General features: G+C 40.4%; 1 protein-coding gene across 1 annotated transcript in view; it reads right to left on the reverse strand.

Moving 5' to 3' along the window:
- The window catches only part of LOC116898587, a 116,881-nt gene that overhangs the window by 75,706 nt on the left and 27,473 nt on the right, over positions 1 to 13,702 (reverse strand). Inside the window, exon 5 of the mRNA XM_032899784.1 lies at positions 9,913 to 10,014. Coding sequence (XP_032755675.1) covers positions 9,913 to 10,014 — 102 coding nt within the window. The remainder of the gene's footprint in view (positions 1 to 9,912; positions 10,015 to 13,702) is intronic.

Consider the following 13,702-nt stretch of genomic DNA (forward strand, 5'->3'; position numbering starts at 1 on the left):
ACGAGTGACCCGAAGGGTCCTGAAGGGTCCTGTACACTTTGTCATCCTGTATCAGGCTGTTGTAGTTTCCTATTGTTTTTAACCACAGGACATGGTAACACATAGAGATGCCCTAAAGGATCTCCTGAACTCCAGCCATAGTCTTTCTTACCTCCATTATGGAGCCGAAATCCACTTTTGTCTCAGTAATCTGGATCAAGCACACCTACACCTATCTCCCCAACACTGTTCTCTTTCCTAGCTTGCTGGCTTATGGACATCAGAAGCCCAAAGTGGCCAGGGGGAGGCTGCACTTCCAGTTCAATGGACTATTTGTTGTGCCTCCTGGAGGAAGTGCTCCCTGTCTGGAACCAAAGCATTTAGGCTAGCAGAACCTAAGGACAGAGGGACGGGAAGCAAGACTCTTCCTAGTGGGTCATGATCACGGACTCACTGCCCCACTTTTCTGAAGTGGGTTCCTTGGTCAGAAGCAGTGCTGTGTGGAATACTACAACAGCGGATAAGGCATTCTGTACGTCCATCTATGATGGTTTTGGCAGAAGAATTCCATGCAGGGAAGACAAACCCATAACCAGAATAAGTGTCTACTCCGGTAAGGACAAAGTGTCACTACAATGGAGGAGCTGATCTAATGTAGTTAACCTACCACCAGGCCTCTGGCTGGTCACCTGAGGAACTGGTGCCATATCTGAGGTCTCTGATGCTGACAGATGTGTTACTCAGCAGGAGCTACAGCTGTGCCAACCCTGGTGGTGGAAGTACTTTTTAGGAGCCCATGTGTGAGTTCAATCATTGCCGTCATGCAACTTTGCTTACGGGCCCATTGGCCTGAGCAATGAGTGACAGGGATAGCTGGGGAAAGAGCCTTACAGTCCACAGAACCGGTCATCCCATCTATCTGATTACTAAATACTTCTGCTAGAGTTCTCTGAATGAGAATTTATATGGGACACAAGGTATTTTCACATCCTCTGCTCATTTGGAGAGATCAGATCTCTCCACATACTTCTTCCCCAGATCTATCGCTTGCTAGTTTCTTAATTATGGTCTCTTTCAAGCCCCTGACTATCTAGCCAATCCACTGACTACAGGTCAATGAATCAATGAATATCTGGCTGTAACTTCCCGAAGTCCTGCCTGTTCAGTCTTATGGTGTCTTTTAGGGTTTTCCCAGAAAGAGGTTGTGATTTTGCAGCTGTCCATTTCTGGGTAGAGACTCTATATGTGCAGAACCACAAGTAAACCTAGCCCTCACCTCTTCCTCCTCAGTCAGTAGATCGTAGGGCCCACCCAACAAAGTTACATGTGCATGCTTGGCAGCAGATGACATTGTAACAAGGGTAGGAACCATCAGCATTTAGACAACTTGTCAAGTAACACGCTTATACCTTCGGGACATGCTTGGGCCCAGTTACAACTCTGTTTGGTGATGGATTGCTTCTTGGCCCATCTTTTCTTATGACCTGGTGGGTCAGATAGCACTCAGCTCATGATGGGCAGCTCAGGTTGCTTGTTAACTTGGTGTCTCCTTATCAAATGATCAGATTCCACTAAGGCCCGAAAGCAGGCCAAGAGCTGTCTCTCAAAGGGAAAATAGTTGGTTGAAGATGATGATGGAACCTTTCTCCCAAATCCCAAGATCTTATCTGTGTTTCTACGGGACTCCCCAAAGGTTTCAAATGCACCCCATCTGCTCCTGCCACACCAAGTACCACTGGGTCTGCTGGATTGCGTGGTTTAAGAGCCTTCTGTTGTTTAGGGCGCCATTCAAAGCTAGCAGCTTTCCAAGTAACTTGGCATATGGGCCAGAGTAACACGCTCAAGTGAAGAAGAATATACTGTCTCCAGAATCCAAATAGGCCCACAAAGCATTGTGCTTCTTACTTTGCAGTAGGAGGAGCCACACACAATAACGTATCCTTCACCTCAGGAATATCTCTGCGTGTCCACATCACTGGGTTTCTAAAAATTCACCCAGGTAGAGGATTCTTGAATTTCGGCTGGATTTACTTTCCATGCTCTGATACGCATTGTGTGTTACCGACAAACTACCAAAGTGTTTTTGACGCTCCTTTGGTCCAATCAGCAGAAGGTCATCAAGGTAGTGCACACATGTGATCTTTTCTGGAAGAACAGATGGTCACCTTCCCTTTGATTAAGTATGTCACAAGACAGAGGAGTATTATATCCTTGAGGTAAAACTGTAAAGGTATACTGCTGGCCCTGTCAACTGAAAGCAAATTACTTCTAGTGGTGCATATGGACAGGTCCCAAGAAAAGGGTATTTCCTAGGTCAATAACTGCATGCCATGCACCAGGAGAAGGGTTCATCTGCCCAAGGGCAGACACCACATCAGACACAGCAGTGCAATTGGAGTCACTGACTGAGTTTTCAATAGTTATCTGGGGTTCTCCATGATCCATCTGTTTTCTGCTCTGGCCAGGCAGGAAAATTAAAGTGAGATGTGGTGGGGACCACCACCCCTGCATCTTTCGAGTCCTTGGTAGTGGCAGTATTTTATGTAATTCCTCCAGGGTTGTGAGACTGGTTTTGATTCATGATTTCCTTTGGCAGAGGCAACTCTAGAGGCTTCCATTTAGTCTTTCCAACCACAATAGCCCTCACTCCACAGGTCAAGAGTTCTACCAAATTCTGAGTCTATCTACCCCAATTATAGATTCCAGAACTGGTGAAATAATTATAGTTTAAGTTTGGGGACCCACTGGACTCACTGTTAGTCAGACTTCAGTCAAACATCTATTACTCCCCTGACCTCTTTACCTCTTAAACCTCTACTTTAACTGGAGGGCTACAGTGTTTGTTAGAGTCTCCCAGAATCAACATCAGTTCAGAACCTGTATCTAATAGAACCTGAAAAATCTGATTGTTTCCTTTCTCCCTGTGTACATTTACCCTTGTAAAAGGCTGTAGGTCCCTCTGGGAAGCACTAGGAAAAGGCTAACAGTAAAACTCTTAGCTGTTTTGTCAAGGTTCAGCCTCAGGGGAGCCTGTCCTTCCCTGTATTAGAAGGGTTCTGGGCCTGCTAATTGGTTCAAGTCTGGAAATTTGAATCATGTTCTGAGCTTTTCTTTTGTCGCAATCCATTGTAGCTTTTCTTCCATTATTTCTGCTTATCCAGACCAAATAAAATACAGTAGGCTGAAGAGAATATTTCTTGTGTGTTGTGTAGAATTATCAATAAAAATCAGATGACCTATTAGCAAAAAAGCAGGGAATAAGAGGGAATGTTGAGAGAGAAAGAGAGAGAGAGAGAGAGAGAGAGAGAGAGAGAGAGAGAGAGAGAGAGAGAGAGAGAGAGAGAACACTTTGGGAGTTAGTGAATCAGGGAATGATTTGCCTCCCAGACTTGGAGGGAGTCAGAGGTATGAAGATGAGGAAACATAACCAATCAGGTTCACAGAGAATAGCACAACCAGGTTATATAAGTTATGAGTTAGTCAGGGAACAAGCCCAAACTTACAGCCTGGGCAATTATTCATGAATAAATAAGCCCTCGAGTTGTTTTTCCGGAACTTGAGCATGAGTGAAAAAGTCCGAGGTTACAAATGGTGCATTGAACATGGGGCTGGAAGTCCAAGGTAGAGCCTGAGAAATCCTGAATGGAAAATGGTTTCCTAGTCCAGCAGTGGGAAACCACAGAGTCGGTGCGGAAGGTGACTCTTACAAAAGCCCCTGCAGAGTAGAAAAGCTGGCTCTTCAGGGCACATGCTACAGAGAGCCAGGTGATCTGTAGGAAGGGCAAAGCCCAACTCAGGGCCATGGGGTAGGGGCAGGGGCTGGGGCGGGGCTGGGGCAAGGGGCTGGGGCGGGGCGGGGCTGGGGCGGGCTGGGGGCGGGGGCCACTAGACTGCGCTGAAGGGGCAGAGCCAACTGCCAGAGACACATTCTGACCTGAGGAGCCTGCACATGCCCAGTAAGGTAGAAGAAACATTTCCTAGAGCTGCGATGTGACTGAGAGGCTCCACACTTCCGAACTAGTAATGTATACGTTTCAAAAGAGTAAAAAGAGAAACAAATATTTAGCTTGAAAATAATAAGATAAAGTCCTCAAAGAGAGAGTTCAATAATATTAGATGGAAAGAATTCTCCAGAGGAAAGAGTTTAGAGGAAATTAAATAGAGAAAAAGATATTAGGTTTAGAAAGTGTTAAGAGAAATAAAGACATACAAAAGATAAAGCCTCCGAAGAAGAGAAAGAAAGACAGAAATGTTTTAAAAGGTTCATAGATGCTAAATAATTTTTAAAAAACATAGTCATAGAAATACTGAGTTTGTATATAGAAAAATAAAGTTTCCGAAGAAAGGAGCGAGAAAAAGAAATAAAATAAAATCTCCAAAGAAAAGAGAGAAAGAAAAATTAAAAAAAATCTTTGTGAAGAGAGAGAGATTTTAAAAAATATTTTCTGTATTAAAAAGTGGAAAGTGTTGCAGAAGTGGGCATTTGGACCTCAGTAATTGTTTTTATTATGAACATAAAACTAAATATATGTTCAGTAATGATTGCATATATATGCAATATATATGCAATCATTATATATATATAATCTTCTTTTTAAAATAATCAGAATAAAACAGACTTAGATGAGGAGAGGCCTGAAAGATGGACTTTTAGCACAGAGGCCACAGAACAGAGATTAGAAGATGTTTTAAAGAAGAACGTAATCTGAAACCTACGATGACAGTTAAGGGTAGCTACATAGTAAAAAAAAATCCACAAAGGCTTGAGAAATCAGGATGACGACCCACAGAAATGCAATATACCGAGTTAAGAGTACCAATTATGTTTGAAGGCACATTAGAACAATGTCATATAATAAATAGCTTATATGTTTTATTTTGTAGGCTTTCAGAATTTAAAAAATGCACATGTGCTGATACATCACACAGTTGATATATAATCACGATTCGAATATGCTTTTGCCTTGAGTTTTGAAGAGGCTGATTCTGAGAAATTTCTTAGAGATGATGGCTATCTCGGGGATACCTTTACAGATTGGAGCTGACACCACTTCAACATAAGTATCTACTAGAATACAACAATATATTAGACATTATGGCAAAAAACATGTTCCTGGGATAGCTCATAATCCTACAGGACAAGCAACTGTAGAGAGATCTGACAGGACTTTAAAGGAAATACTCATAGAACAGAAGGGGAATGCTGGATCGCCCAGAGAAAGTTTGAATAATGCTCTATTGACCTTGCATTTTTCAAATGTCAATGAGAAAGGAATTACAACTCTTGAAAAGCACTAACTCTTAGAAAGGACTGCTAAATTAGATCAGCATGAATATGTGATAACTCATGTTACGTTGGGGAAGACGTTTTGTCTTTGTTTCAACATGAAAAGAATAGTTATGAATTCCATCAAAATTAATAAAAATTAGATTTGACAAGGGAAGACCTTTTGAAGATCCAGGCTGTATCAACGAAGGAAGAAACCAAGAAAAAAAAAAAAAACAGGTAACAAAAACGCTGACCACACTACAGGAGAAAAGCTCAGACACATGAAAGTGCTCTCTGCATAGGCAATAAATCTTATTGGAGTTCTCAAGACTTATCCTGCCATCCTTTCAAATGGCAATGGGTAGAAATTTATATTACAGTTTGTATATACTGTCCAATGGACTTAAAAAGTTTGATATTTTAAAGTTTTTCTCTCTTCTTTACTAATCAATATTTGTAAGTTATGAGAAGGGGAGAGAATAATAAGCCACAGGTGGGAATATTGCTGGTGAAATGGAGGAGATAAGAGGCGAACATGCCATTTGGAGGTGTCAATAAATAGAAAACAGAAATAGTCAAGAAGGCAGTATATGCTTGATACCTAAGACAGTCTCAAGCTGAGGGAGGAGAAAAGGAAACTAGAAAGGAATTCTGAAATTTAGACATTTATATTGGATGATTTGCAGTTCTGTGATTTTGTGGTTGGTCTACATTTTTAATTGCAAAACAGAGAAATGAAGTCCTTTATTGCCTGAGAGAAACAATAGGATTCATTTTATATTTCACAGAGAGGGAAAATTCATTGGTAAGGGATATGAAGAAAAGTTATTTTATAGTAAACTGATTTTGCTATGCTGAGTCCACAAGTATTTGTATATTAGAGGCACTGACAATCCGGCCAAGTGGCCAGGAACCCATGATGAGATGCATAATGAGTTTACGGTTCCCAACAGTTGAACAAATTAGGCCAATATCTAGTTAAGACAGATTCAAAGGCAATTATGTGATAATAGAATTTTTATGTGTTTGAAGCATGGGTCAGTATGTAGCCTAAGTCAGCCTTGAACTTAAAGCTTTCCTGCCTCACTTGCTGGAATGCTGGGATTACAGGAATGTGCCATGATTGCTGGGATATGGTACATTGTTTTTTTTCCAAAAAGAAAATGATCATATGCCAAATACTAATATACCAAGAAGAGAAAAAAGAAAACCTCTCATTTTTGAATCAACCATGTGATGAAATTTGTGCGATTGTTACTGACAACTCACTGGGTGTTGGGTATCACTGTGGTCAGTATGTCTTGAACTGGGGCTTGCAGTTCACAAGACCATCTCTTCCTGTTTGCTATGATCCAAGGCAGGCTTAGCTTTCTGACAATTCAGTCCCACCATCTCATTCGACCTGACTGAGCCACTTTAGTGTAGTCTCCAAGAGGCGATTTGAGGTTGCAAGCTTGTTTTCTCTCTCTGACTGTGTAGTCGGGGATAGGAAAGCCAGAGCTGCTGAGACTATTTAGGGCCAAGCAGAAGCATGGGACGACAATGAAGAAAAAAATGAAACAAGTCATGGTTCTGATGAAATGACTACGTCACTGAAGCAAACCCAACAGCTGTACTAACTCAGAACCTTTGGCTTTGAGAGTCAGCCCATCTGCTCTGCTGTTTAAACCACTCTGAGTCAGGTATTTGTTTGTGTCTCAGTGAACTATATTGTAGTGACGAAACTCTGCTTCCACAGCTTGAAATTTAAGACTCTTGAATCCTGGTATTTATGGGCATAAAACCTCAGTTGGTAAGTTTCCCACTGACTTTGATCCTAATATAGCTATTTTTTAAAAAAAAATGGGAACAATAATACCAGAAAAATATATAAATATTATATACTTTGCTTAAAAGAGTTCTCCACAATGATTTTCTGAAATACAACATAGTTTTGATATATAAATTCAAATCAGTCAATTCCTAATCTGAAATTATAAGACATTTAAATTAGCTTTTCTAAACTACCGATGAACATTAATGAACTACATGTCCAGATTCTTTGCACCCCTTAGGTTTAAAATAAGGATACTTCACAGGCGTGAAATGATGCATCTATAACAGAACTCCTATACGCAAGGCTCAGGAGACATTGAAGAAGGGTTGGAAAGATTATAAGAACCAGTTATCTGGAAGTCTGTGGATAGAGTGTGTCTTCTAGATATGACAAGCAAGCTATGACAATATGGCTGCCTCGGTAAGATCTGAACAATTCCCAAACCAGTAGATATCACAATATGTATGGGAGAAGTATCACAGATGAAGAGATATAGGCAATTAATGACTGTTTAGAAACTGAATTAGTTTTCCCCAGAAATGAGCCTGTGATGGATTCTATGTGCTTGGCCCAGTGAGTGGCATTATTAGGAGGTGTGGCCTTATCGAGTCACTGTGGGCATGGACTTCAGACCATCCCCCTAGCTGCCTGGAAGTCAGTGTTCCACTAGCAGCCTTCAGATGAAATGTAGAACTTTCAGCTCCTCCTGCACCATAACTGCTTACATTCTATCCTCCTCCCATCTTGAGGATGATGAACTGCAAATCCGTCCAATTAAATGTTGTCCTTTATGTGTCTGTTCACAGCACTAAAACCCTAAGACAGAAGTTAGTATTGCTGCGATAGGCCAGCTTGAGACAGAGCAAGTTCTAGGTAAAGAAAAAGCTTAAATCCACGCATGGTGTTACACATTTTTAATCACAGGAGACAGGCATGTAGATCTCTGAGTTCAAGGTCAATCTATAGAGAAAGTTCTAGGACAGCCAAGCTTAGGAATGAAGGAGTTGAATGAGGATGCTGGGAATAATGTAATAGAACATCAGGGCCATGTTTCAGCTCCAGTAAGCGGTAGAACTCAGCCATGTGCCTCAGGATTAGAAGGAGACGACCGGGACAATTGATGCTGGTCAGCTGGAGCTAAGAAATTAGCAGTGATTAAGGAGACCAGCATCATTGAGGTAAAAATCTTCTGGGAAGTTATTTTCTGAGAGCACAAAGAAGCTGTGTTCCACAGATAGCTAAGGTTGTACCTCGTGCTGCAGCTGGACTTGGTAATGTGTAAGAGTCACCCAGGTGGTACTGGTTTTGAAGGCAAGAAGGGGTCATGAAGAGCAGCTGAGGCTGGGCACTGTGAGAGGCCATGGAAGGCCATTGGTGAAGGTGCAGCCTCAGTTGTAGTTGATGACCCAGGACTGAAGTGGCAGTGGAGTGGATCATCCTGAGCTTCGAGTGCTACAGAGGTCAGAGCTGAAGTGACACCAGCCCTTTGGAGGAGCTCAGAAAATCATGTGTGGATTCCAGACATTGAATCAAGAAGCTGTAACATTGACGTTGCCTTAGAGACCTCAAGATGTTTGAGGTATCAGAACTGAATTATCTGCTGAGGAAAGCTGCTAACAGGGAGTGGAAACAGTCCAGGAGAATACAGTTTGTTGCAGTCATCAGAGATGAAAAAAAAAAAAAAGAATAGAGATCTGAAGACATCAAACATGGAGATGAAGAATTTGGAGTTTGCCCAGCTGGCTTCCTGTCTTGCTTAGGGAATTACAATTAAGTGATTGGATGAATCTCAGAAGAGACTTTGAATGTCAGACTTTTACCATTGTTGAGACTGCTATAGACTATGGGGACTTTTGAAGTTGAACTAAATGTATTTTTGCATTATGCTATGTTTAGGTATGGCCCCCATAGACTCATATGTTTGGACAAGCCTGTGGGGACCAGGAAGTGGAATGTGATGGTTTCTATATGCTTGGCCTAGGGAATGACACTATTAAGAGTTGCTGTCTTGTTGGAGTAGGTGTGTCACTGTGGGTGTGGTCTTAAGACCCTCACCCTAGCTGCCTGGAAGTCAGTCTTCTACTAATAGCCTTCAGATGAAGAACTCTCAGCTCCTCCTGCACCATGCCTACATAGATGCTGCCATGCTCCCATCTTGATGATAATGGACTGAATCTCTGAACCTGTAAGTCAGCCCAATTAAATGTTGTCCTTTATAAGACTTGTATTGGTCACGGTGTCTATTCACAGAAGTAAAACCCTAACCAAGACAAGACAGATCCCTTTAATTTCATATCCAATACTAAGTGTCCAGTGGTAAAAACATAGGTATAAAAACAACACAGAATGGAATCAGCATGTCATGTTTCTATACTTAATAACATTTGTAGCAATATTATTTAAAGCAATATGAGAGAGAGAGAGAGAGAGAGAGAGAGAAAGAGAGAGAGAGAGAGAGAGAGAGAGAGAGCGCAAGCGCACTGGGGTAATGTATGGAGGAATTGAAAGGAGGAATGGGGAATGGGGTGATGTAATACTTTAATTAGCAATAACATTTTAAAAGAACACCCAAAGAGGCACAATGGAACTAGAACTCCCATAGGCCTTTGTATATTGACAAACAGCAACTCTGTGTTTATCAGAGGAGTGCATTCATACAGAAAGCCTGGAATTTAAACCTATACATGGTCATGGTCTGAGAACTTCTCAGTGTTGCTCGCTAAGCAGTCTCAAAAGATGCTTCTATTGCACGTACGCACTTTACAAGAGTACAGGTTATTTGGCACATTTCGATAGGATTGAGAGGGCTGTTTGGGTATGAATTAAACTTTTTTATGAGAGCACTCACTGGTATCCACTTCGGTTACCACGATTGGTTTGGAGAACTGAATCCGGAATCCCCAGGGATAATCTCCGGTTCCTTTGAATAGTCTCACAGTCCGCTCACGAACTGCAAGGGGAGCAAAGAAAGCATTGCTCTGAGTTGACATTCCATATGAAGCACCATTGCAGTGCTGTGCAAGTAGCGTGTTTGCCTTTTGACTGCACGTCAGGCTTAATACATATGTTCCAAGCAATACTAAGTAATAGAATATATTAATTACACAAAATTTTGGGCTTTGCTGTAACATTTTCAAACAGTGTAGTCTAATTTAATTTCCACAACAGATGATGATTGTTAACATATTTTTAGAGAAGAGAATATTGGCATGCAGAGAGCAGAGAGGTTAAATATTTGTGTCTAGAATATAAAGCTTACTACAGTTAAGGAGTGCAGCACTGTAGGATTCACACTGGGCCACTCCGTCATAGCTACCCAAAAAGCAAGCCTAAGGTGCTTAGGTTTGTAAGTAAGAGAACTCATTACAACACTGTTCATGAACAAATGTAAACACAGTCCATTAAGTGATGTTTTACAAGAAGCCAAGAGGAGGAAAAGACTTGGCTTACTAAAAATAAATAAATAAATACAAGAACAATGAGTTTTGAAGAGGTTGGAACTAGTATGTTTGGCTGTGCTGTCAATGAAGAATCCTAAGAACCTCACAGTAAGAGTTCATGAGTTTTTTGAGTCATCTAACTAGCTTTACTTACTGTAGTCCAGTTATCAATCCACTTTTCATCCTGTAATTTTTTTCTGCTACTTTTACATCATCTTTTCTATATCATTCTCGTGTGTGTGTGTGTATGTGCCTGTGTATGTGCGTGTGTGTTCCTCACAAGTTCTGCTTGTTAATCAGTTTAGTTTATTCATGACACCAACCTATCCATCAACCCTCTTGACTTTTCTCTACCTCAATGCACTTTGACCAAAATTCTCCAAGAGAATTCTCCAAGGCTGAATTCCAAATTGTGCCTCACAGATTACAATCTTCTCTGCCCAGAACAACTGCTTGGGGTTATTGTTCCTCAGAAATGAGGAAAAGGTATGGTTCCAGATTGTGAATGACATTAGCACCGGGCTTCGAAGACTTGTAAAGAGTAAGTAATAATAAAGTATAATTGGAAACTTGTCTGAATTTCAGGAGTAGGTTCTTAATGCTAGATCGACTCTGAGGTATTTGTGAAAATGCTAGGCAATTATAAGAAAAGAATACCAGCTATTAAAAAGAATAGCGTAACCTAACATCTTCCAGCAGAAATTTAATAGGATGCCCTTTCATAGACAGGAGGAAAGCATTAGAATTTCTGGGTACTCTATTTTGCTCCTTCTTTTAACCTGCTGCATCTTTTAAGTATGCAGATGTTACTTTTTACTTCTTAGATTGTAACTACATCTCCAGGTTGAAGTGCAAAGAGGTTTCTTTTTTGTAGGTGGCCTTAGCTTAAAGCCTACATTTAAAGGTATTTTCAGATACCTATGTGTAGACAAAATATGGGCAGAATTCAAAGCATGTAGGAAGTTAAAAGAAAAATCCCGAGACTTTGAGGTGTTGGATAACGAGGTTCCCGAAGGTGGTGAGGAATGTGGAATTTCTTTGTAATCATCGCTGACGGATGCTCTTAGATGAAGGTGCCCATCACATTTGTAAAAATATTATTATTATTATAAATTTCTATTACTTTGCAGAGCTTGTAAGATGATTTACTTAATTTTTCGTTCAGATATTCTGGGATGAATCGTTACATGTGAGAGTTAACAAATGTGGCAGAAGGCAAAGCATTCTGCTTAGGTGTGCTCAGCTGTGATGTCCTGTGTGGTCGGATATGGAAGGCAAGCATCTGATATTAACTAGGAGTCCTTTCTTCTTATACACAGGTGCCCTTCGGTCCAAAGCAGGAGTCATTCGTTTACAAATATTTGCTGTGTACTGGTTTACTCCTAGGCATGTTCTTGTGTGATAGGATTACATTACAAAAAGACAGAAAAGCATTGTATCCTCTTGAAGTGTGAGTGCTGGACACTTGTTGCCCAAGCTGGCATTGTTTGGGAGGGATGGAATGATACAGTGTTTCATGTGGATTCTGGAAGAGATGTTTGCTTTTGTAAAATGTCTGAAGAAAACATGTTCTCCTGTTACCAGGAAAAGCATAGTAACATTGCTGAGAAGGTATTCCGTGGGTCCCAGCGCTAAAGTTCTGTTTTCTTTAATGCTCTGTGTCTCTGGGAAAGGTTGTTTCTCATTAAAACAATTCTCTCATGGCACATGTGATTGGACAATGTCTTATTGAATCTCCTAATTTAAGAGGCAGAACTGGGGAATTCAAGGACTTAGGAATTAATATTTCAACACTCTGAGATAGACTGGTAGCTAATCAGGAAAAAAAAATGAAAAGCAGAAATCCATTTCTGACTGCTGTAACAATAATTTTCTAACGTCTCTACTTTTCAAGGTTTCTTGTTCCCTCTAGGTTACTCTCTTGATACTATCTTGTGCTTTTGACAGATTGATTTACCCAACAAATACTTTCTTAATGAGAGATTTTTCTAGGTTGATTCAAATCAAATCATATTTGCTTTTTTTTTTTATGATTCCATGAAACTGTTAAATAGCTGTTGCTTTCCAGGTCATGTTTCTGTGGTTTTGGTTTTTCAGTCAAGCAATTTGACTGTCAACAACATGTATGGAAGAATAAACATTTCAATAAAGTCTTGAAATGGTGAGCTCAACTGTAGAATTCTCCTGTTGGAGGACACGGCCAATGTGTCTGTAACGGGTTCCTTTCCCCTTCTGAAGACAATTTTCTCATATTTTAAGATTTATAGCCCCCCTTTCCCATGGCTCTGTCTACTGAATAATCTATAAGTGCCACACAGCTGCTGACAAGCCACAAATGAATGTCATTGTTGTTTCACAGACTGCGGGTGCATCGTCGAGTAATTTATCCCTCTACACAGCACTTCCCTTGCATCATATTATTGGCTGTAAAAATCCAAATGAAGGGCAAATATTTCCATAAATATGACGAAACTCTCATATTGAAATACCCTACACACAGTGTTGTCCTGGGGAGGTACCTTTGCCTCTTTTCCAGCTCAGAACTTTTTAGGAAATTAAAGATTGGGTTTTGTTTGATAAGAATTAAAATTTAATTTTAGAAAATACATTGCGACACCTGTAACTTAGCATTATAATATCTTTGAAATATTATTAGGTTATTAAAATATTTTTGTAAAAAATCATTCATTTGCCTGCTGCCCACTTCTCCTAATGTCTATGTCCTCCTCTTGATCTCTCAATAACTCCAGAGCCTAACTCCAGAGCTCTGTAGGAGGGGAACTACACTGAGTTGTTTCTCAACCCTGCTTCCATTTTCTGTGTTCAGGGTTTCAGGTATGTACTATTGTGCCCAGCTTACACTAGTTTATATTCCAAATCTGGAGCTACTATTCTGAAGGAACAGTTCTTTTTATTTTATTTTTTGAGAATTTTATATCAGTATATATTTACACAATTTCCCCTCTCCTCCAGTCAACTTTCCCCCATCCCCCTTACTCCCTCTCAAATTCATGGCATCTTATTCTTTAACATATATTACACATATGAATTTATAAATGAAATCTGCTGGATCCATTCATTTAATGTTGTTCTTATGTATATGTGTATAGGTCTAACTATTTGGACTTGTATTATCTATCGGGGGGTTTGTCCCTACAGAAGACTAATTCTTCCTCTCTCAGCAGCTATTAATTACTT

The sequence above is a fragment of the Rattus rattus genome, chromosome 4 (genome assembly GCF_011064425.1).
Source record: "Rattus rattus isolate New Zealand chromosome 4, Rrattus_CSIRO_v1, whole genome shotgun sequence".
Lineage (NCBI taxonomy): Eukaryota > Metazoa > Chordata > Mammalia > Rodentia > Muridae > Rattus > Rattus rattus.